General features: G+C 44.6%; 1 protein-coding gene across 1 annotated transcript in view; it reads left to right on the top strand.

Annotated features, from left to right (window-relative positions):
- The window catches only part of STRIP2 (striatin interacting protein 2), a 253,346-nt gene that overhangs the window by 63,034 nt on the left and 165,801 nt on the right, over nt 1–24,511 (top strand). Inside the window, exons 2-3 of the mRNA XM_085653636.1 lie at nt 6,011–6,080; nt 22,880–22,954. Of these exons, the coding sequence (XP_085509762.1) occupies nt 6,011–6,080; nt 22,880–22,954 (145 nt within the window). The remainder of the gene's footprint in view (nt 1–6,010; nt 6,081–22,879; nt 22,955–24,511) is intronic.

Raw genomic sequence — 24,511 nt, 5'->3', positions numbered from 1 at the left:
TCCCATGCAGGTATTCACTCCACACTGTGCACTGAAGGCTGCACTGGGCGTTAGGATCCATGTTGTGACTGCGGCCCTGTGTCTAATGAAGGTGATTAATCAGTGTCCAAGAGGGTCTGCCGACTCCTGGGCACAGTGAGTGATGCTCCATGCCGGGGGACAGAGAGGTCATTAGCCGAGTGCCGGCTATCGATCCACCCAGAGAGAGGGAACGCAATGGGAGGAGAATTTTAACTCCTGCTGTAAACTGTGGCCATAACTCCGAGGGAAGGCGCTTTGTAAGGCACAAAATCGCTCCTCAGTAACCACTTCAAGAGCTCCTTGCCAGTGGCGCCCAACAGCAAAGGTCAAACCGTTATTGATCCGGTCAGGCTTCCGGTGGCAGGGATCCAAGGCGGCTCGAGGACATGAACGTATGAGCCACTGCTACAAGTGCAGAGTGATGAGCATGAAACAGGTCAGGTGGTACCCCCACCCGTGACCTATTCGGTCAGCAGACTTCTGGGATACATTTTAGGTCTTGCCTGCTGACAGTGCACATGCGCTGTTGTTGCAAGATCTCTTGTAAACAACAAACAGACTTAACAAGCATTAAAAATGCAATAGGTCTTGCCTTTGATTAAGTTAAAGCCATTTGCTTTGCTAATGGTATTGTATAGCAAAGCTAATGGCTTTAACTTAATCAAAGGTGAGACCTATTGCATTTTTAATGCTTGTTATAGGTTTTTAAACAGTTGTGAGTATCTGGGGTACCCTTCCTTAAACTGTTTGTTCTATTTTGGTACTAGAAAGTCCCAAATATAAGCCTGTAAGTTATTGTTCCCTATAGCCCATGTCAGTAGACGCTCTCTTCTTCACACTGCTTGTATCAGGAGTCCTCAGATAATGCAGGCTACTGAAGACAAGTTCTTTCTATCCATGCTTCGGGGAATAAATTTCACGCATCCTCCAGAGAGTCACTGCAGTAGGGACCCTTTTGCTGTACAGCTTTTTACTCTGATAGTGGGATTCATCAGTTTCCCCCTGTCTAGCCACTCGGGTGCTTTTATTACATAGAAAACTTGCCAGCTCAGTTCCTGATGTACATAATCAACTTAGATGCTCATGAACTTCAAGAGAGTTGATTTCCAAAGTGCCTGTGAGACTCACTAGGTATGAAATAAAGATGCTCCAGAGTTACTCTGTAACCAACTTAGACTTGCTATGTGCTGTGCAGATCCCTCAGATCATCCAATGTTTCCTTCCTGAAAATTCCTAAATTCAAGAGGTCTTTGTATGTGTACAGTAATTCTATAGCACAACCCTACCCAAAAGACAAGGGAGCGCTGTATGGGGTCAAAGGCATGCATAAAGTCAACCAGTGATAGGAGAGGTAGCTGGGTTATGGACGGTTAATGTATTGTGATATAGTATTCTTTAAAGGTGTGAGTCTTCACTCTTTCCTAAACTGGAGCAGCGTTGAGGCAGTCATTTATGAATACGGGACGTTGTTCTGAATCCTGAATGCATAGATGGAAAAGGCTGCTGACTTGTGTGTTTTTTTCTTTTTTACACTTCTTAGTCCGCAGTCTGATGGTGTGCTGGCTGTAAATGTGCAGAGAGCTTATCTGCAAAATAAGCTAGGGTGTTGGTCGTGATGGCTTTGTAAATGATGCAGCTGGTTTTGAAGATGGTGTTGGCCATCAAGGGGAGCTAATTGGTAATGGAGTTCAAGCAGGATGGGTGGTGATCTGATAATATTTCTTCAGACCCTGAATAAGGCATGTAGGTGACCCTGCTGGGTACCAGTGTGGAGTCTAAAAGGCCATGGAGCAGGGCATTTCCACCATCCAGTTGGGAATGTACAAGGTTGTGAACAGCAGTATTGAAGATGTTTTCTGAAAGAAACAGTTTCCCTTTCTTTAGGAGAGAGCTGGTACCAGGCTGTATTTGTTTTTTTGCAATATGATCCTTCAGGGTGTGGTTGGTGTGTAGGGTGAATCCAAGTGAGTTTGCATGCAGAGAAAGTTGAGGTTCGAGCCATCAAGGTTCATGACATTGAGCCAGGTATGTACTTTTTCTTGTAATATAACAGGAATTCTGGCTGAGCTTCAGTTAGGCACTGGACATTCAGGTCTGGACGATATGTAGGCAGTGCATGAGGCGCTGGATGTCTGAAGCAGAGAACCAAAGCCTCTCTTCTTAAACCATAACTCTGTAATTCCTCAACCCATTCCACTGAAACCAAGGCATATACAGGGCCGGACTGGGAACCAAAACCGTCCCTGACAAAGTGCTCGGCCGGCCCCCCCGGGAGCTTGGGGGTGCAGCTGAGCTCTTTGCCAGGGCCGGTTTTCGGCCGATTTTGTTACAGGGACGATTTTACAGCTATGCTGCAAAAACGGCCCTGTAACAAAAACGGCCCCCAGGGGCCCAAAACTGGCCCCCACCCGTGCGGCGCACCGGGGGATTGCCCGGTGCCCGCTACGGCCAGTCCGGCCCTGGGCATATAGCATAAAACAAGTATAAGAGCTGTCTCTTCTATCATTTGGAAGAATCGCTTCATACAACAACTGCCCATCCTACAGTTTGTGTTCCTAGGCAACATGATGGACTTTAATGGTATGGGCATGCTTAATAAATTCAAACGAAAGCATACTAGAATTTTCCTGATGTCTTTTTCAGCCTGTTTGTCATGAGATGTGGTGACATATCCACCCTCTCCTCTGCAAAGGGCACTAAGACCAACTTGCCAAATACTAACTCTCTTAGCAAGACCTGTATTTTTTGTGATCTTGGTTTACTTTGATCACCCAGTTCCACTGCCAGAGATTGGCCGCTGCTCATTTTCAGTATTTGCAACCTCTCTATGAAACTCTCCTGACCCAGTCATCCCAGCAAAATACAGACCAATTTCCCTTGCCCCCTTTCCTAGTTAAACTGATTGAAAGAGCGGTCTTTACCCACCTTTTTCACATCATTGTGGAAAGTGACCTGTCACATCAGCAGTTTGAGTTCGGACCAAACACAGGCTCAGAGACAGCCCTCATAACCCTATGAGAGAACCTAAAATGTACTGTGGGCCATATTGGTGTTGCTGCACTACTGCTACTGGAGTGATCAGAGCTTCGACTCAGTCCACCACCAGTGTTTATTAATCTGACCTCAACATGGTGCATGTGTGGAATCACTCTATAATGGACCATATCCTACTGCAAACAGCCCAGCGCTCTCTCCCTCCCTTACTTCCTCTCACTCCCTCCCTCCTTCTAAGACTATTGTGTTTTAAGTACCCCTAACAATCTGCACTCCTCTCTCTCTCCCCACTACCTCTTAAGCTCCCCTTGTGCCCTGCTTCTCATAGCACATTTTAAGAAGCTATGCCAACATGATTGTTGGGAAATCTGAATCTTACACCCCCCAGTTGTTCTGACCAAGCTACGCCCCTGCTATCATTGCTCATCTTCTTTTCAACATCGAATTACCTATCTTACCAGATCTGATTAATTCATTCAACCTTACATGTTACAACTATGAGATGACACAAGAGTCTTGTTAAAAATAGACAATAAATACAGAAGACTTCTGCATGTCAACACTGACAACAGCATCAGTGCCATAGTTGCATGGATGATGAATAGCAGACTAAAACTCAACACTGACAAAAACTGAGATCATGACCATTGGAAATTAGTTGAAACACCAGCCTATAGTCATATGGTCCAAGAACCTCATTACCCTGCCAACTATATTAAAAATTAGCTCTGACTTAATGTTGGTGAATGAAGTCACAAGGAGCACCTTCTACACAATGCAAACACTGTGTCTCCCCGTAGCTTGGAACCAACAAAAATGACAAGGTATCTTCACCCTCTTTATCGCTTACGGTTGAGCATGCCAATAGCCTATACTGAAGTGCCCCTGCTTCCTTTCACATAAACTATGAGTTTAGAATGTGCATCAAGAATCCTCCAAAGCAAACACAAGGAGATGATGGACAGAGCGCTGAAACATTTCAAACACTCACCCCCAGTCACAGATCTGGGTTGAATCCATCATCGTTCTTTAGCTCACTTCACCACCCCAGTTCAGACACAGCTATATGCAAATCAGGCTTGACACTGTGCCTCATGGGAACAGTCCAGCCCGAACTGCCAAGCCATGTCTTCCCTGGACCGGAAACAAGCATCCTGGGACCGGTTTCGGGCTAACATCCCTCATCAGCCAGGCTAGCTTGAATCCAGTGGCAAAGTGAGGAAGGGACCCATGTCTGGGCATACCCTGCCAACTTAGGGCGAACAAAGCAAACACAAGGAGATGATAGACAGAGCGCTGACATTTTTCAAACCCTCACCCCCAGTCACAGATCTGGGTTGAATCCATCATCGTTCTTTAGCTCACCTCGCCACCCCAGTTCAGACACAGCTATATGCAAATAAGTCTTGACCCTGTGCCTCATGGGAACAGTCCAGCCCGAACTGCCAAGCCATGCCTTTTCTGGACCAGAAACAAGCATCCTGAGAACAGTTTCGGGCTAACAGCCCTCATTAGCCAGACTAGCTTGAATCCAGTGGCAAAGTGAGGAAGGGACCCACGTCTGGGCATACCCTGCCAACTTAGGGCGAACAAAGCAAACCCAAGGAGATGATGGACGGAGTGCTGAAACTTTTCAAACACTCATCCACAGTCAAGAATCCTCTGTCATCTACATCCCAGGGTACATGTTAAGCATGTCCTACACGTCCTTTGCTCACTTTCCATAGCTAAATGATCAAAGTTCAAGTTTCTCATGTCCCAAGTTGGGAGTCAGTGGTATCCCAAACCCTTGAAGGAATGCGGTGTTTCCTCAGTGCGTCTGCCACCCTGCTTCTCCCCGTATCGGTCCCATTGTTATGTGGTGTTTGAGCCTCGAAAGATGGGAAGCAACGGAGGCTGGGACAAGGATTGACGAGAGAGCCCAGTGTGAGAAGAACCCCAGCAGCTGGGTGATGTCCTGCTAATTCTACCCTATTCCTCTGTGTTGGAACCACTGCAGCTGAGCGATGGTGTACGTTTTCTTGAACAAGTGTATTTGTGACCGTTTGCTGACTTCAGATTATGGAGGTCTGAAAGTAGGATGATGCTAAGTGGTTACGAAGCCTGAAAGAGATGATGGTGTCACGTGATGTTGCACTGGAAGTGTTATTTTATTTGAATATATGGAGCTCAAGCTGTGAGAAGGAATAATCTATTGTATCCCCTAGTGGGGCTGTAGACTTCACCGATGTCATATGTTTTATATAAAATAGTTGACTGGCTCTAAGGGTTTGTGTCTTTGTGAGATATGGCAAAACAACAGATGGAGGCACTTGATTGTGTGTTAGAAGATGGTGGGGACACACTGCATCACGTATGTCAAACTCAGAGCCGACTCTGTATACTATATAGGTTATGCCAATCGCGATGGGACCCCTGCTCTGTGGCTTCGTTTCACCTTGCAGGACCGGGAGGTTCCAGGGCTACAATAGTACTCTACGCAAGGAAACATCCGCTGAGCAGCACCGCACGGCTCTAGTCCCTTGGACAATATCTAATTCACTTCATCAGTCTGGGGCCCACTCAAAGGGTGCACTGTTTGCCCATGAGGAGGAAGTGACCTCAGCCAAAGCTGTAGACCACTCACGCTCTGTGTCCATCTTCCTCTATCCACACTTGGCCTTCAGTAGGGATTGCAGCAGGGGTCTGAGTGCAACCTCCTTCCTTCCTTCCTTTCTTTCTTTCCTTCCTCAAGTGTGAGAGAACCTGGAAACGCTTTGTTGTCTGCTGACTATTTCTCTAATCGAGCTATAACTGCAATCCCCTTTTGTCCCACACCGGTCTTAAGAGACCAGCATCGCCCTACACTGGGCAGGCACCGTGCACGCCATGCATCACAGTGACTGCTCAGCCCACCGCTTCCCCTGTGCTGTGGCGATGAGTCTGCGGTGGGAGGCAGCTTGGTATCCCCTCCATTGCCTGACATTGTTTTTTTTCAAATGTTTCCACATTTTAGGGATCCGTGGACTGCCCCAGTGTGGAATTTGAGTATGGAGATGTTGACAGTGTCACCGCAGAGTTGTCAGGTAAACTTTAAGAGCACGTTTGTGGGACGTTTACACCATATCTGCACCCCTTTCAGCTCCTGGGGTCGACGCAGTGGGATTACAGACAGTGTCACAGCCACAATAGCTTTAGTTTTTACCTCGCTGGCTGTTGAAACCTGTCCTCGTTCATTCTTTAACAGCATACTGTAGCCACGAGTTTTTATTAACAGGATTAAAAAATAAAATTTCGGGTGTTTGGGAACGAGGTGGGAGTCCCTGTGATGTCACTTCTGTGATGCTTTCCGGAGTTAATGCTCATCCTGGCACTTAGTTGAAATGGCAGAATTAGATGTCGGGTTGTATCTGTGCTCTCAGACTTCAGACACCTACTCACGGGAGCCTGGGCCGAGGAGGAGCTGGCCAGGGAGTACAGGATCCAAAAATGGAAAGAGACGTGGCCCCAGAAACACGGTGAACCTCTTCAGACGTATGTGCATGAGTGCCAGCACCACTGTGCACATGGGGGTCATCACCAGGGGAGAGAACAAGAAGAGGATAACAAGGATGATGCATGTGTAGGAAGGGTACAGGCGAGCCAGATGAGTGAACATCACACACTGTCTGTGCATATCTCTCTCTAGCACAGACTGTATGTGCATATCTCTCTCTAGCACAGGCTGTCTGTGCTTATCTCTCTCTATCGCAGGCTGTCTGTGCATATCTCTCTCTAGCACAGGCTGTCTGTGCTTATCTCTCTCTAGCACAGGCTGTCTGTGCTTATCTCTCTCTAGCACAGGCTGTCTGTGCTTATCTCTCTCTATCACAGGCTGTCTGTGCATATCTCTCTATCCCACACTGTGTGAATATCTCTCTCTATCACAGGCTGTCTGTGCTCATCTCTCTATCACACACTGTCTGTGAATATCTCTCTCTATCACAGGCTGTCTGTGCATATCTCTCTCTATCACAGGCTGTCTGTGCTTATCTCTTTCTATCACAGGCTGTCTGTGCTTATCTCTCTCTATCACAGGCTGTCTGTGCTTATCTCTTTCTATCACAGGCTGTCTGTTCTTATCTCTCTCTATCACAGGCTGTCTGTGCATCTCTCTCTCTATCACAGGCTGTCTGTGCTTATCTCTCTCTATCACAGGCTGTCTGTGCATATCTCTCTCTATCACAGGCTGTCTGTGCTTATCTCTCTCTATCACAGGCTGTCTGTGCTTATCTCTCTCTATCACAGGCTGTCTGTGCTTATCTCTCTCTATCACAGGCTGTCTGTGCATATCTCTCTCTATCACAGGCTGTCTGTGCTTATCTCTCTCTAGCACAGGCTGTCTGTGCTTATCTCTCTCTATCACAGGCTGTCTGTGCTTATCTCTCTCTATCACAGGCTGTCTGTGCATATCTCTCTATCCCACACTGTCTGTGAATATCTCTCTCTATCACAGGCTGTCTGTGCTCATCTCTCTATCACACACTGTGAATATCTCTCTCTATCACAGGCTGTCTGTGCTCATCTCTCTATCACACACTGTGAATATCTCTCTCTATCACAGGCTGTCTGTGCATATCTCTCTCTATCACAGGCTGTCTGTGCTCATCTCTCTCTATCACAGGCTGTCTGTGCATATCTCTCTCTATCACAGGCTGTCTGTGCTTATCTCTCTCTATCACAGGCTGTCTGTGCTTATCTCTCTCTATCACAGGCTGTCTGTGCATATCTCTCTCTATCACAGGCTGTCTGTGCATATCTCTCTCTATCACAGGCTGTCTGTGCTTATCTCTCTCTAGCACAGGCTGTCTGTGCTTATCTCTCTCTATCACAGGCTGTCTGTGCTTATCTCTCTCTATCACAGGCTGTCTGTGCATATCTCTCTATCCCACACTGTCTGTGAATATCTCTCTCTATCACAGGCTGTCTGTGCTCATCTCTCTATCACACACTGTGAATATCTCTCTCTATCACAGGCTGTCTGTGCTCATCTCTCTATCACACACTGTGAATATCTCTCTCTATCACAGGCTGTCTGTGCATATCTCTCTCTATCACAGGCTGTCTGTGCTCATCTCTCTCTAGCACAGGCTGTCTGTGCTTATCTCTCTCTATCACAGGCTGTCTGTGCCTATCTCTCTCTATCACAGGCTGTCTGTGCTTATCTCTCTCTATCACAGGCTATCTGTGCTTATCTCTCTCTATCACAGGCTGTCTGTGCATATCTCTCTCTATCACAGGCTGTCTGTGCTTATCTCTCTCTATCACAGGCTGTCTGTGCTTATCTCTCTCTATCACAGGTTGTCTGTGAATATCTCTTTCTATCACAGGCTGTCTGTGCACATCTCTCTCTATCACAGGCGGTCTGTGCTTATCTCTCTCTATCACAGGCGGTCTGTGCTTATCTCTCTCTATCACAGGCTGTCTGTGCTTATCTCTCTCTATCACAGGCTGTCTGTGCATATCTCTCTCTATCACAGGCTGTCTGTGCTTATCTCTCTCTATCACAGGCTGTCTGTGCTTATCGCTCTCTATCACAGGCTGTCTGTGCACATCTCTCTCTATCACAGGCTGTCTGTGCTTATCTCTCTCTATCACAGGCTGTCTGTGCACATCTCTCTCTATCACAGGCTGTCTGTGCTTATCTCTCACACTCTTTTTCCATGTCATAACTTCACCCGCTCTCTCACTTACCTGTCTCCTAATTTGTGTCTGTTTCCTGTTTTCCTATGTTTCTCCATGACTTTTAAAAGCACCCTCTAATGAAGATCTATGTCCACATCAATGAACACAGAACCAAATTGTATACGAATGACTGACCTCATCCATCCCACCTCCTATAGCGCTTCCTTCGTTGCTATCAGGGTCAGTCCTTGACACAACAATCTGCCTTCGGGTCTTCACTGGTAACAGTGCTTTGCACGAAACAAGGCAATTAATCACAATCAAGAGAAAAGTAGCCTCAACAGATCAAAAGACCAAACCATTATTAATCCACTGGGGTAAGCAACAACAGGCAGATACACAAGGGTGTGTTGCAATTAATTTATTCATTGCATATTTCTAAGGAATCTCAAGCATATTTTTGAGAGTATAATAACAATCTAGTGCTCACATCTGAGTGAAGAGAAGTGAAGTGATGGATGAGTGACAAACAAAGGGCATAATTTTAAAACAAAAAGACATAAGTCTTCTTTGTTTAATTTTATACAAATAGAATAGGAGTTGGTATAAGTCTACTGTCGACGGCATTTTCACTTCTAGCAATGTGAGGCCATCCTCAGGACGAGGTGTGTGAGCAACCAGTATCTAAAATTAAACATTGGAGTCAGAATTCTTGGGAGAGAGTGGGACCTGATTTTATATATATATATATATATATATATATATATATCCGACCAAACCTCCCCTCCATTCCGAAAGGAGAAGAGCACACGCAGGATTTCAGGAACAGCTGCTTTTTATTAAACTTGGCTTGTGCATGACGCGTTTCGTATTTAAACTTTTTCAAATGCTGCCAAACAGTTCGAACGTTTTCCCAACCTCTTCTTTAAGCTACTAGCCTCATTGCGATTGGTTGAGGCAGTGCTGACGTCATCTCGCGAGGAAAGCCCGAACCCAGGAATCCAGGTACGAGCGGAGCAGACACCATTCGTAAGTACTTGCCCCAGTGGGCGGTGTCTGCTCCCATCACCATGTATGCGCCTTGAATGTCGAAAAAGTTGTTTTTGAAGGGAGTGGGAAAGCAGCCTCCTGAGTCCAACACCCCACCAAGCAAATCCCTTTGCTGACCTGCGCACACGGCTTAGGTAAGCAGCGTGTCACTCGCAAAGTTGCTGTCCATTCATGACGGCCAGGTAATGCCAGGGAAAGCGGCGGTCCGGTGTTACCACAATCTGTAGTGCCGTCAAGGTTGCCACCAAATCCACCGGACACTTCTGGGGTGGGTGCTCTCAAAAGGTGCTCGTGGCTTGCACCTAAAACATCCGACCAAACCTCCCCTCCATTCCGAAAGGAGAAGAGCACACGCAGGATTTCAGGAACAGCTGCTTTTTATTAAACTTGGCTTGTGCATGACGCGTTTCGTATTTAAACTTTTTCAAATGCTGCCAAACAGTTCGAACGTTTTCCCAACCTCTTCTTTAAGCTACTAGCCTCATTGCGATTGGTTGAGGCAGTGCTGACGTCATCTCGCGAGGAAAGCCCGAACCCAGGAATCCAGGTACGAGCGGAGCAGACACCATTCGTATATATAAACACTCCAAGTGCAGGCTCACCGCGTTGCTCCAGACCGAGAGGGCGCATCGCCACCCAGCGCCTGCTTGCTGGTTAAAACATACAGTCAATGCTCTCTTCCAAGTAAGTAGACAGCGCGACACAACTCCGGGGAATAAACAAATGGCTTTAATGATAAGGGGACAAAGGAATGGCTGGATCTCCCAGTAACCAGGGATGGTGTTGATACCCGTAGCCAATTGTTATTGGGGTACCACATGGTGCAAGGAATGCCCTGTTACTCAATGGGCCTCCTCAACGGACTATCAAGACCAGAATGCACCTGGCTGGGGAATGTAAGCAAAGCAGCTGTACATCATTGAGCGGAGGAGGGGCGAGAGACCACCTGACTGGGAGTGGTCTCGGGAACAACATAACCTCGCTTGGCCCCCCAGGAACATCAAGAACACCTTGAGACTGGCACTGATGAAGCCGTTTGAAGGCTGAAACGCGTATGCCGAGCGTTTCAGGGACAGAATCTCTTTGCATATGGAAAAATCATTAAAGCCATTTGTTTATTCCCCGGAGTTGTGTCGCGCTGTCTACTTACTTGGAAGAGAGCATGGACTGTATGTTTTAACCAGCAAGCAGGCGCTGGGTGGCGATGCGCCCTCTCGATCTGGAGCAACGCGGTGAGCCTGCACTTGGAGTGTTTGTTTACGCGGAGCCCCCCCAGCATGTCAAAACCACCTGGTGTGATTCTGGAGGGGAGAGAGGAGGCAACAATGTGTGCCTGATAAGGGGACAAAGGAATGGCTGGATCTCCCAGTAACCAGGGATGGTGTTGATACCCGTAGCCAATTGTTATTGGGGTACCACATGGTGCAAGGAATGCCCTGTTACTCAATGGGCCTCCTCAACGGACTATCAAGACCAGAATGCACCTGGCTGGGGAATGTAAGCAAAGCAGCTGTACATCATTGAGCGGAGGAGGGGCGAGAGACCACCTGACTGGGAGTGGTCTCGGGAACAACATAACCTCGCTTGGCCCCCCAGGAACATCAAGAACACCTTGAGACTGGCACTGATGAAGCTGTTTGAAGGCTGAAATGCGTATGCCGAGCGTTTCACGGACAGAATCTCTTTGCGTATGGAAAAGTCATTAAGCCATTTGTTTATTCCCCGGAGTTGTGTCGCGCTGTCTACTTACTTGGAAGAGAGCATGGACTGTATATATATATATATATATATATATAATTCACTGAAAAAACCATAGGTTTCACACACGTTATAGTTAGGAATTATCATTTACAAAACCTTGCAAATTCACTTAAAAAACCATAGGTTTCACACATGTTATAGTTAGCTGTACATTTCACTCGTAAAAAACCAATGAAATTCCACCTTATAGTTAGATCAGGTAACTATAACTTGCGCGCCCACAATAAACTGCTGATGACGTCACATAGTACATCACTCATGACATGGTCAGTGACATCACTCATGACATCAATGATGACATCTGAAATTACACATTGTGGATTGCGGTCGCGCAAGTTATAGTTACCTGATCTAACTATAACGTGGAATTTCATTGGTTTTTTACGAGTGAAATGTACAGCTAACTATAACATGTGTGAAACCTATGGTTTTTTAAGTGAATTTGCAAGGTTTTGTAAATGATAATTCCTAACTATAACGTGTGTGAAACCTATGGTTTTTTCAGTGAATTTGTACGGTTTTTTAAATGCTAAGTTATGTATTTATTTTTTCTTTTTTTTTCTGGTTTTTCACTATGCGCACACCCTGCGCGCACGGTGTGCTTCGAGCACCGTGCGCCCACGTTGCGCAGTCCATGCCGTGCGCGCCTCGCCTTTTTTTACGCAGTAACATTTTTTTTTTCTCCCTTGTGGGTCCTTTAATTTATTTAATAAATGTGATTGTTACTTCTTTATTTTTTATTTTTTATTTTTTTTGCCGTGCGCGTACGGTAAGCTTACCGTACGCGTACCCCGCGATTTTTTTTTAAAATTATCAAATTTATTTTTCGTACTTTTGGGTCCTTCTTGGACCCCCTGACAAACACTAGGGGGTCTGCAACTCTTTTCACGTTCCCCACCTTTGTTTCTCAGTGCGAGAGACAGAAAATGGCGGCCGACACTTCCTGATTTCGACCGATTCGAATGTTTACAGTCATGTAACCACCAATCAGAATAGAGCTCGCGCACGGCACCGTACGCGTACGGTAAGCTTACGGTAAGCGCACGGAGCGCGCTTACAGATATATATATTGATTTAAATGCTATTTTCTCAGGACCTACTGAACAGATTTACACCAGACCTACAAAAGGCACATCCTTGACCTGAGGACTACCTCTCTGCCAAATTTCAAGTAATTCTGTTCAGCCGTTCGGGCTGTAGCTGTGTCTAAAGGTCCTATGGAAAAATGCATGGGGAAAACGCGTTTTGGGAACCCCCTTTTTTCTCAGCCCCCGCTTGACGAATCCCCCCGAGACTTTCAGGGTAGGAGCGGAGTGTAGCGCCCCATTAGTTTTGAAAATTTCGCGAGGATTCGTTGACCGGCGCCAAAGTTATTCCAAATAGAATGTTGCGGATTTCCTATGGAAACACGGTCCTAACTATAACTATCTACTGGCGACCGCCAGTAGATAATATATATATATATGTATCCACAATGTACTTCAGATAAGGGCGCAAACTGGAAAGTCCTTTTCAAAAGCAGATAGCTTTATTCCTCAAACGTTACACGTTTCGACAACCTAATGTCTTGATCACACGCTGAGTTACTGGAATTACGTGCATATATCAACATTGGACATAGACAAAGGACTATAGTCCAAAAAGGTCACAAATGATAGTAAACGTGGTGGCCATTTTGTAATAGGTGATACCTATAGTAAAATGTCATGAACGATACATATAGACCAATACATGATTAAGCCATCTGGCATAAAGACATAATAATTACAAAATTGTCATCTACATGCAAAGTAAATTATTTACAATCAACACTTGCTTCTGTGAACACATTTTCAGTTTGGCTAGCATTGAATACAATATGTCAATCACATTGTGGTAATGCGTGATCTACTTAGATTCAGTTGCCGCGTTTTCAGATCAATTCTCTGACCACACGAGATGCCTGCCATAGCAGTGTTAAACTTTACATGGACAAAGGATAACCTTGGTATAGTTACTAATGTAACATGCCACAAACATTATATTTCTGTTGAGCCAAAATATTGCATGATTCCTATACTGTTTTCGCCAAGTTACTTAATATTCAACATTTGAAACTGAAATTACTAAAGCCGCTCATTAATACATGCAAACCTTGTTTACTTGCACTCGCCAAGGGCTATTATTACTTGAGTCCTGAAAGTCCAATGTTTATAAAAAAAGCCTCTAAGTGATAGATATAGTCAATATATATAAAATATATATAAGAGAGAAATTGGAAAATTAGGAAAGTGTCTTATCTTGCTTTCAGTGCAGACCCGGCCCCTGGAAGAAAATGGTAGGCAACCCGTGAAGTGACCATGTCGTGTGGTGGGTCCCTTCCTTTCTTCTTGTGAAAATATAAGATAAGAAAAATGAATCATTTACACCTACACCTCATACATAAAATTTCACTGATAACAATTATGACATTTAAAATCAGAATTCTATTGAGGAGTAGAAAACCGTAACTGTTACATTATAGCACATAGTAACAAGAGAGGTTGAAAATGAAAGAAAGAAATACAGATAAAACTCAATCCTCATGAAGGTGTGTTGCTAGCTCTTCATCCATATTATGGTCCCCATGGAATCTAGTTTCTAACTCAAGTATCCAATTAGATTCTTTTTTCCTCAGCGCTAATTCCCTGTTGCCACCTCTGTGTCCCATGTTAATTTGTTCTATTGCGAAGAAGCAAAGAAGAGAGCTATTGGATTGATGGTGTTCCTGGAAGTATCTAGCAATGGGGTAGTGCAAGTCCTTGTTTGTAATTGCCCTAAAATGTTCTTGGACTCTTTTTTGACCATACAAGTAGTACTACTCGTGTACTTAAGTCTCCACGGACACTCTAAGACATAGATGACAAAGCTACTACTACATGTAGGAACTGGGTTATGCTCCTATTCATGGTAGATCCTGGTATTTGGAATTCCTTGACTAAGTTGCTAGATTTACAAGCTCTACAGTGTCCGCAGGGAAAGAACCCTTTAAGATTGTGTGAGTTGGCTTTGCGTCGTTCTCTAATGTCTCCTTTCACAAGAATGTCTCTAAGACTCCTGCCCTTCCTGTATGTGACCATGGGTCTATCACTGAGAGTAGGTCCTATAATGGCATCCGTCTTAAGGATATTTATCTACGAAATTGGTAGCTTCCACTTCACAAAATAGAAGGGATCACATGGAAGGAAGAGTATACTCTCATCACCCTGGACTTGAATTTACTCCATTGACCACGTCCAGGGGATAGATGCATGCATGCATTACCTAAGGACTAAACACATCAACTATTTACAACACACACACATGTAGGCAAAAATGATGATGATATGTTTGACTAAGAACATTTTTATGTTTAATGGAGAGCTCTACAGGCAGGTGCGAAGCACTGCTATGGGAACGTGCTTCGCACCTAGCTTTGCTAATCTCATCCTTGGCAAATGGGAAGAAGAGATTCGCAAAGATGCACTACTTCAAACTAGATTTTGAAAAAGTAGTGGTTTGGCTGAGGTATATCGACGATCTATTTATTGTATGGAAAGGCAGTGACGTTGAAGCTACCAATTTCATAGATAAATTGAATGACAACCAGTACAATATAGTCCTCAGCCAAAACCTAAGTGAAAGCTGTATCAAGTTTTTAGATGTGAGAATTCAAATCAGAGAAGGGGTGCTTATCGCCAGCCTGTTTTGGAAGGAAACCGCAGGAAACAGCCTTCTTCATGCCCTCAATGGTCACTCAGATGCTTTTAAGTGGAGTATCCCGTATGGGGAACTACTGAGGGCAAGGAGAAATTGTAATAATGATGAACCATATCGCAAGGAACAAGAAATCATGCTCAACAGATTTCGAGCACATGGGTACCCAGAGTGGGTCCTTAAAAACGCCATCCGTAGGATAGATAAAGTAAATAGGGCAAAAACTTTGGAAACTGTTAACAAAGAGGAAACCACCGAGAATAACACCAGAGTCATTACGACATTCAACCAACACTCTCAAAAAGTACGTAAAATCTTGGTTGATAATTGGAATATCCTTAAGACGGATGCATTGTAGGACCTACTATCAGTGATAGACCCATGGTCACATACAGGAAGGGCAGGAGTCTTAGAGACATTCTTGTGAAAGGAGACATTACAGAACCACACAAAGCCAACTCACACAATCTTAAAGGGTTCTTTCCCTGCGGACACTGTAGAGCTTGTAAATCTAGCCACTTAGTCAAGGAATTCCAAATACCAGGATCTACCATGAATAGGCGCATAACCCAGTTCCTTACATGTAGTAGTAGCTTTGTCATCTATGTCTTAGTGTCCGTGCAGACTTAAGAATGTGGGTAGTACTACTTGTATGGTAAAAAAAGAGTCCTAGAACATCTTAGGGCAATTACAAACAAAGACTTGCACTACCCCATTGCTAGACACTTCCAGGAACACCATCAATCCAATCGCTCTCTTCTTCGCTTCTTTGCCATAGAACAAATTAACATGGGACACAGAGGTGGCAACAGGGAATTAGCGCTGAGGAAAAAAGAATCTAATTGGATACTTGAGTTAGAAACTAGATTCCCTGGGGGCCATAATATAGATGAAGAGCTAGCAACACACCTTCATGCGAATTGAGTGTAATCTGTATTGCTTTCTTTCATTTTCAACCTCTCTTGTTACTATGTGCTATAATGTAACAGTTACAGTTTTCTACCCCTCAATAGAATTCTGATTTTAAGAGTCATAATTGTTATCAGTGAAATTTTATTTATGAGGTGTAGGTGTAAATGATTCATTTTTCTTATCTTATATTTTCACAGGAGGAAAGGAAGTGACCCACCACAGAACATGGTCACTTCACGGGTTTCCTACCCTTTTCTTCCCCGGGCCCGGGTCTGCACTGAAACCAAGATAAGAGACACTTTTCTAATTTTCTAATTTCTCTCTTATATATCTTTTATATAAATTGATTATATCTATCACGTAGAGGTTTTTGTTATAAACATTAGACTTTCAGGACTCAAATAATAATAGCCACTTGGCGAATGCAAGTACACAAGGTTTACATGTATTAATCGGCGGCTTTGGTAATTTCAATTTCGAATGTTGAATATTAAGCCACTTGGCGATAATAGTATATGAATCATGCAGTAATTTGGCTCAACAGAAATATAACGTTTGTGGCCATGTTACATTAGTAACTATACCAAGGTTATCTTTTGTCCATGTAAAGTTTAACACTGATATGGCAGGCATCTCGTGTGGTCAGAGAATTGATCTGAAAGCGCGGCAACTGAATCTAAGTAGATCTTGCTTTACCACAATTTGATTGACATATTGTATTCAATACTAGCCGAACTGAAAATGTGTTCACAGAAGCAAATGTTGATTGTAAATAATTTACTTTGCATGTAGATGACAATTTTGTAATTATTATGTCTTTATGCCAGATGGCTTAATCATGTATTGGTCTATATGTATAGTTCATGACATTTTACTATAGGTATCACCTATTAAAAAATGGCCACATGTTTACTATGATTTGCAACCTTTTTGGACTATAGTCCTTTGTCTATGTCCAATGTTGATATATGCACGTAATTCCAGTAACTCAGCATGTGATCAAGACATTAGGTTGTCGAAATGCGTAACGTTTGAGGAATAAAGATATCTGCTTTTGCAAAAGACTTTCGAGTGTGCACCCTTATTTGAAGTACATTGTGGATTACGAAGTCCGGCGGTGGTTCCACCGGCATTGCGCACCACCTGGCTTCAAGCTCGATCACAGAAGGAACCTCTTCGCTTTAATTATATATATACCAACTGCATGATGGGACTTGCAGTCCGTAATCTTGAACTGGTCGAGTGTTCACAGCCGAGATATGGTACAGGTGTGCCCCATGAAGGAGGGGCTAAATTAACAGGAGGAAACCTTAAAATCACAACATCGGAGGCATCTGAAGAGGCTACCGCCGAAACGCGTCATGCCGAATAAATTAAACAAATGTTTTCCTGAAGCCCTGCCGTGTCCCCTTGTCTTTTTCAGAGGAGAAGGTGTTTTCGCATAATAGCGTGGGCCAGCAACACGCAAAGGGGACCCTTCCAGAAGTGCCCAGGGACAATACCCGGACCACCTCATGCCTGATGGAGGCAGAGGCCCTTGCTGCCAGCTGACAGTCCGTGAATCACACGGAGAGACGAAGTTCCTTTATCGTCGTCTGCTAAGCGTTTGCCGACATCGGGATGATGAGGTTGGAAGCGCAGGGTCCAGGAAATACAATCTGCCCAGCACAGTGCTGTGATCCTAAACCTACCATTCGTTAGCCACTCACCTTGAGGAGGAAAAATCTGGCTGTATGCGACACTCGTCTCCGTGTGAACCAACTGCATGATGGGACTTGCAGTCCGTAATCTTGAACTGGTCGAGTGTTCACAGCCGAGATATGGTACAGGTGTGCCCCATGAAGGAGGGGCTAAATTAACAGGAGGAAACCTTAAAATCACAACATCGGAGGCATCTGAAGAGGCTACCACCGAAACGCGTCATGCCGAATAAATTAAACAAATGTTTTCCTGAAGCCCTGCCGTGTCCCCTTGTCTTTTTCAGAGGAGAAGGTGTTTTCGCATATTAGCGTGGGCCAGCAACACGCAAAGGGGACCCTTCCAGAAGTGCCCAGGGACCAGTGGCAATACCCGGACCACCTCACGCCTGATGGAGGCAGAGTCCCTTGCTGCCAGCTGACAGTCCGTGAATCACACGGAGAGACGAAGTTACTTTATCGTCATCTCCTAAGCATTTGCCGACATCGGGATGATGAGGTTGGAAGTGCAGGGTCCAGGAAATACAATCTGCCCAGCACAGTGCTGTGATCCTAAACCTACCATTCGTTAGCCACTCACCCTGAGGAGGAAAAATCTGGCTGTATGCGACACTCGTCTCCGTGTGAACCAACTGCATGATGGGACTTGCAGTCCGTAATCTTGAACTGGTCGAGTGTTCACAGCCGAGATATGGTACAGGTGTGCCCCATGAAGGAGGGGCTAAACTAACAGGAGGAAACCTTAAAATCACAACATCGGAGGCATCTGAAGAGGCTACCGCCGAAACGCGTCATGCCGAATAAATTAAACAAATGTTTTCCTGAAGCCCTGCCGTGTCCCCTTGTCTTTTTCAGAGGAGAAGGTGTTTTCGCATATATATATATATATATATATATATAGATATATATTCACTGAAAAGGTTTCACACATGTTATAGTTAGCTGGACATTTCACTCGTAAAGAACCATTGAAATTCCCCCGTTATAGTTAGTTCAGCTAACTATAACTCGCGTGACCGCAATCCACTGCTGATGACGTCACATATTACATCACTCATGACATGCTCAGTGACATCACTCATGACATCACTCATGACATCTCCAATGACTATAACTATAACGGGGGAATTTCAATGGTTTTGTACGAGTGAAAAGTCCAGCTAACTAGAACGCCCCTGAAACCTATGGTTTTTTCAGTGAATTTCTAAGGTTTTTTAAATGCTAATTTCTAACTATGTGACGTCATCAGTGAAACCTATGGTTTTTTCAGTGAATTTGCAAGGTTTTTAAAATGCTAATTCCTAAGTGTGAAACCTATATCTTCCATAAACTTATAAACAGTTTTTTTTTTAAAAACGTTTTTCACGGTGCGCGCACCGTCTCCGTGTGCGCATGCGTGCGTGCTCCGTGTGTGCATGCGTACGTGCTCCGTGTGCGCATGCGTACGTGCTCCGTGTGCGCATGCGTGCGTGCTCCGTGCGCGCACGGAGAGTCATGTGATTACGAAACAACACTTTTCATTGATTCAAAGTAGTTTCAGTTCCAGAATCTTCCAACACCACACCCACTCCCCTCATTAATACTTCTTATTTCCTGGGAGAAGGAGCTGAACAGCTTTTCCTGCACCTGAAAATGGCAGAACAGGAGACTTCTTCAGGGAGTGAGGAGGAGACCTTTGTGCCCCCAAGGCAGAGGAAACAAAAGGACTCATTTATTTGGCAATTTTTTACTTTTCCAGAGGGTCAGAAGAAGGTGAATGCTCCTAAAGTCACCTGCACTGTTTGTGGAGTGGTCTTATCTAGAGGAGACCCTAAAAAAAATACTCCTTTAGTATTTACTCCATGATAAGGCACTTTAAAGCAATGCATCCTGTGGCTTGTGCTCGGGCTGCAAGAGACAACCCTCCAGCAGCTCAGCCGAGCACATCATCTGCAGCCGCAGCTCAGCTGAGCACATCATCTGCAGCCGCAGCTTCACCTGCTTCTAGACCTCTGGATATGCACCCTCTGTTCCAGAAGGTGCATATACGGTGCAATGTGTGCAATGCTGTTCTCTGTTATGGTGAGAGCAGCATTAACCTAATAGAGAACAAGATACAGCAGCACACATGCTCCACCCCCCGTGATTTAAAAAAAAAAAAATTGTTTTCACCATTCGGGGTCTTTCAGGGACCCCCTGACAAAGGCTAGGGGGTCAGTAACTCTCTACCCTGCCCCCTTTTCACGTTCTCCACCTTTCTGTTTCACTGTCACACACAAAAAGGCGGCCGACACTTCCTGATTTCGACCGATTCGAATGTTGACTGACATGAATCCACCAATCAGAATTACGCTTGCGCACGGTGCGCGCACGGTGCGCGCTTATAGATATTTATGTGCTTTTAACTGCAATTTTCTCAGGAACTACTGAACAGATTGACACCATAGATGCAAAAGGCACATGCCTGACCTGAGGACTACCTCTTTGCCAAATTTCAAGTAATTATCTTCAGCCGTTCGGGCTGTACCTTCGACTAAAGGTCCTATGGGAAAATGCATGGGGAAAACGCGTTTTGGGACCCCCCTTTTTTCTCGGCCCCCGCTTGACGAATCACCCCGAGACTTTAAGGGTAGGAGCTGAGCGGAGCGCCCCATTAGTTTTGAAAATTTCGCGAGGATTCGTCAACTGGCGCCAAAGTTATTCAAAATAGAATTTTCAGATTTCCTATGGAAACTCGGTCCTAACTAGAACTATCTTTTTTTTTTTTTTATGGTTTTTCACTGTGCGCGCACCTCCGCGATTTTGTAAAAAAAAATTACATTTTTTTTCTGCCTTCAGGGTCCTTCAGGGACCCCCTGACCAAGGCTAGGGGGTCAGGAACTCTCTACCCTGCCCCCTTTTCACGTTCGCCACCTTCCTTTTCCACTCTCGCACTGAAAACAAACAAAATGGCGGCCGACACTGCCTGATTTAGACCGATTCGAATGTTGACTGACATGTAACAACCAATCAGAATTACGCTTGCGCACGTAAGGGTGCGCGCACGGTGCGCGCATGGTGCGCGGCTATAGATATGTATGTGCTTTTAAATGCAATTTTCTCAGGAACTACTGAACAGATTGACTCCATATATGCAAAAGGCACATCCCTGACCTGAGGACTACCTCTCTGCCAAATTTCAAGTAATTCTGTTCAGCCGTTCGGGATGTACCTTCGACTAAAGGTCCTATGGGAAAATGCATGGGGAAAACGCGTTTTGGGACCCCCCTTTTTTCTCGGCCCCCGCTTGACGAATCCCCCCGAGACTTTCAGGGTAGGAGCTGAACGGAGCGCCCCATTAGTTTTGAAAATTTCGCGAAGATTCGTCAACCGGCGCCAAAGTTATTCAAAATAGAATTTTGAGATTTCCTATGGAAACACGGTCCTGACTAGAACTATCTACTGGCGACCGCCAGTAGATTATATATATATATATATATATATATATATTTGAAATTGCACTTGCCTGGTAGGAGGGTAACGGGAGTGGATCCGGAGAAAAGCTAATCCCAATTGGGAGAACGTAGCGAGAAGAACACAAAGGAAGGAGAGAAAGCATAAGTACTTCTAACCAATTAGGTCCATGAAGTAATTCAAGGGTGGCATGATATCCACATACCTGGGCGTGTATGAATACGTTTGTAGAAGGTGAAGGGTATATGAATCAGCCCTTCGGAATTGGAATCCTCGTGGTCATGTGACCAAATGGGGCAAGCTCGGTCAAGTGAGGGCCTGGAGGGTGTAACCGCTGTTACACTTAGTTAAGTACCAGGGAGTAGAGAAGTTGGTACCCAAAGTGTTTCCATGAAGACAGGAGGCTATGTTTTCTTGTAGCCAGCACACGCGTCAGTCTTTGCCCGGATGTGTCCCTTTAATTCTGTTCTAGGAGGCAGCCATGACTCCTGGCCGCCATCTTACTGCAGGTAGCAGTCTAGTCTATGGCTTCATTTAGGCCTTTATGCATCAGAGATCCTTTCACTCAATTGTAGCACTGGATCGTTTCTATACTCCCCAAAAAATGCTTGAGATTCTATAAGAATATGCAATTAATAAATTAATTGCAACACATCATTGTTTATCAGCCTGTTTTTGCTTACCCCAGTGGATCAATAATTGTTTGTCCTTTTGATTTGTTGAGACTACTTTTCTCTTGATTGTAATTAATTGCCTTAGTGAAACATTGTTTTGTGTAAAGCATATTATTAACCCAGGTTCTCAAACATTGTGGGGTCGCCCCTGTTGAAATATACACTCGCAACAGTAGCTTTGGTCAGCGGTATATTGTAGTGAGTGTTTGCTTTAAATGTTTTCCTGTCCCTGTGATGGCCTCCGATGTCTGGTGTATAATACTAGAAAACTAAAGAAATAAATAGGGTTGCATTGGGTTGAGCTCCACTGTGCAGTCATTTAGGTTGGTCATGTAGGTGAGACCCTAAACTCCACGCTGCCCCATCACTGGTCGATAGCCGTGTTTTAGGCTTCTCTTCCGCTTGCCACCCTGACATGGCAAACAACAATAGCTTGTGTCCAAGGCTGGCTTTCCCTCAGCGCTTCCAGCATGTGGGTGTCCTGCGCTTGCTATGCTGAGTACTCCAAGGAGGACCATCCGATGAGTACAGGCTACTCTCCCAGGCTAGAGTGAAACCATCTGCTGTCGCTGTATCAAGTGCTGATGTCAAGCATCCAACAGCGATGCCCCTTTGCCAGCCTAAAGTCGTCTTATACCTAAAGTACTGTCATGTAAAACATTTCATTTGATCAGTTACAAGTGGTTTGTAAACACAACTGAACTGCTTTGGACACAATTCAAGGGTCACCTTGGATCTGTTGTTTTATGCCTAATGGTACCTGTAGGTTTCACTTTTGATTTTTACTTAATCAGTGGGGTTTGCCATTTTTATTCGTAGTGCAAATGACCAAACACCTACACCACTATCCTTCGAAAAAACATTCACGCTAGATCAAATGTAATATACACAGTTTATAGCCTTTTGCCCACTTACCGATGTATGTAGAATACAATTGACATTTCCATTGATTCCACGGTTCTCTTTCTCTGTTCTCAACAGAACTCTTCAGCTATACAGAACAGCCAGAATTCAACCTCAACAAAAGGTGTTTCGAAGAAGACTTTTATTCCCAAGGTGATTTTTTTCTCCCCCACTTAAGGGGGCCGGGGTTTCTTCCGGAAGCTGTGAGCTTTCAGTATCAACGCAGTATATTTTCTTCAATGTCTGCAATTTCTCAACCAAGCTAACCCAAGCTTTTATGCACACTTATGCGGTATTATGAGCTTCTTTCTTCTGGTTTTGACCTCCAGGCCAGAAGGTCGTCATAGCTTTCTTATTACATGTAACTTTCAATGCCAAAGTAAATATTATTTCCTTTGAACTTGTGCACTTCAATGCCAAAGTATGTCCAGGGCTCTTGGCACCTCTAAACTTTGAATGGCAAGGAAGGTATGCACGTTGTTTTTGTTGCTTGTAAATGTTCAGTGCCAGGGCACCTAGGCTTAGCCTGTGGCGTGCATATTTTCAGTGCAGTTATTCGCCCTTTGTCCTTGATACTTGGACACTTTCCATGCAAAGGTACTTAAGCCTTGTTCAGTTTCAGCGGCAATCTATGCGAGCCTCCCGAACGCGTGTAAGCGTTTCTATGCCGGGATGTTTAGGAACTGCTTTTGCTACATGCAATATTTTTCTGACAAAGTTGTACCATTTCCTTGACACTTGCAAACTCTCGATGTAAGGCATGAGATCCTTTTTCAGTACCAGGAAACTTTGATGTCAGAGTAAATGACATTTTCTCAATACATCATTGTCAGCAATAGCTACAGCCAGATACCAAGAATCCATTTGATTCACAATGAATACTGGATGATCCACATATATACAATAACAAAGCGAAACACTCAGTGACACATTAGCAGGGGGATAGTGCCACCCGAGTATCCCTTTTACCGACGCTCCGGTGGCGCTATGCCCTGCTCCATATTTACAGAGTAGCACCAAGCCACTTTGTGTGGCCTAACTTCACCTTATAAATACCGCCCCTTTTCACGCATCACTCTGCATGAAATGGGTGTTGCTGTGGGTGTGCAACACCCATTGCATTTTTATGCTGCCCCAGTTTTACAAGAATCTTTAAGTCTGACGCAGCGCCAAAAACTGATGCCAGTGAAATGCAGGCGCTAGAGTGGCACAACGAGGACATATTTTTTAAAAAAAAATTCTTCTCATTGTTTGCTCTTTCTGTGTGAGCTGCATTCTGCAGCACACATAAATGGAGTAAAACGACATCAATTATTGTTTTTGTGCAGGAAGGTGTCGCTTTCTGCACAAAAACAATCATTAGTTAATGTCGATTTGCTACTCCAATCCAAGAATGCAGCACACATAGAAGTAGCAAATCAACAATATTGATTTTTTATGTACAGGAGGGGACACCTTCCTGCACATAAACAATCATCCCTGTATTGCAGGCACCCTTGCAAAATGGTGCAAGGTTGTGTACGTTGGCACTAGGCAGCTATTTTCAGCACCGGCGCAAGGGAGACAGAGGTGTGTGCCGTATTCTTGTGAAAACGGCACATCCATGAATTTTTTTAAATGATGCAGTGCTGCAAGATTGCTTGCAGCGCCGTCCCGCACTGTGCTATATCCTAGAAAATATACCCCTCAGTGACACTGTGAGGTTGGAAG

Source organism: Triturus cristatus, chromosome 4_1 (genome assembly GCF_964204655.1).
Source record: "Triturus cristatus chromosome 4_1, aTriCri1.1, whole genome shotgun sequence".
Lineage (NCBI taxonomy): Eukaryota > Metazoa > Chordata > Amphibia > Caudata > Salamandridae > Triturus > Triturus cristatus.
Note: the sequence above shows the minus strand (reverse complement) of the source record. Positions and strands in the feature narration are given on the sequence as shown.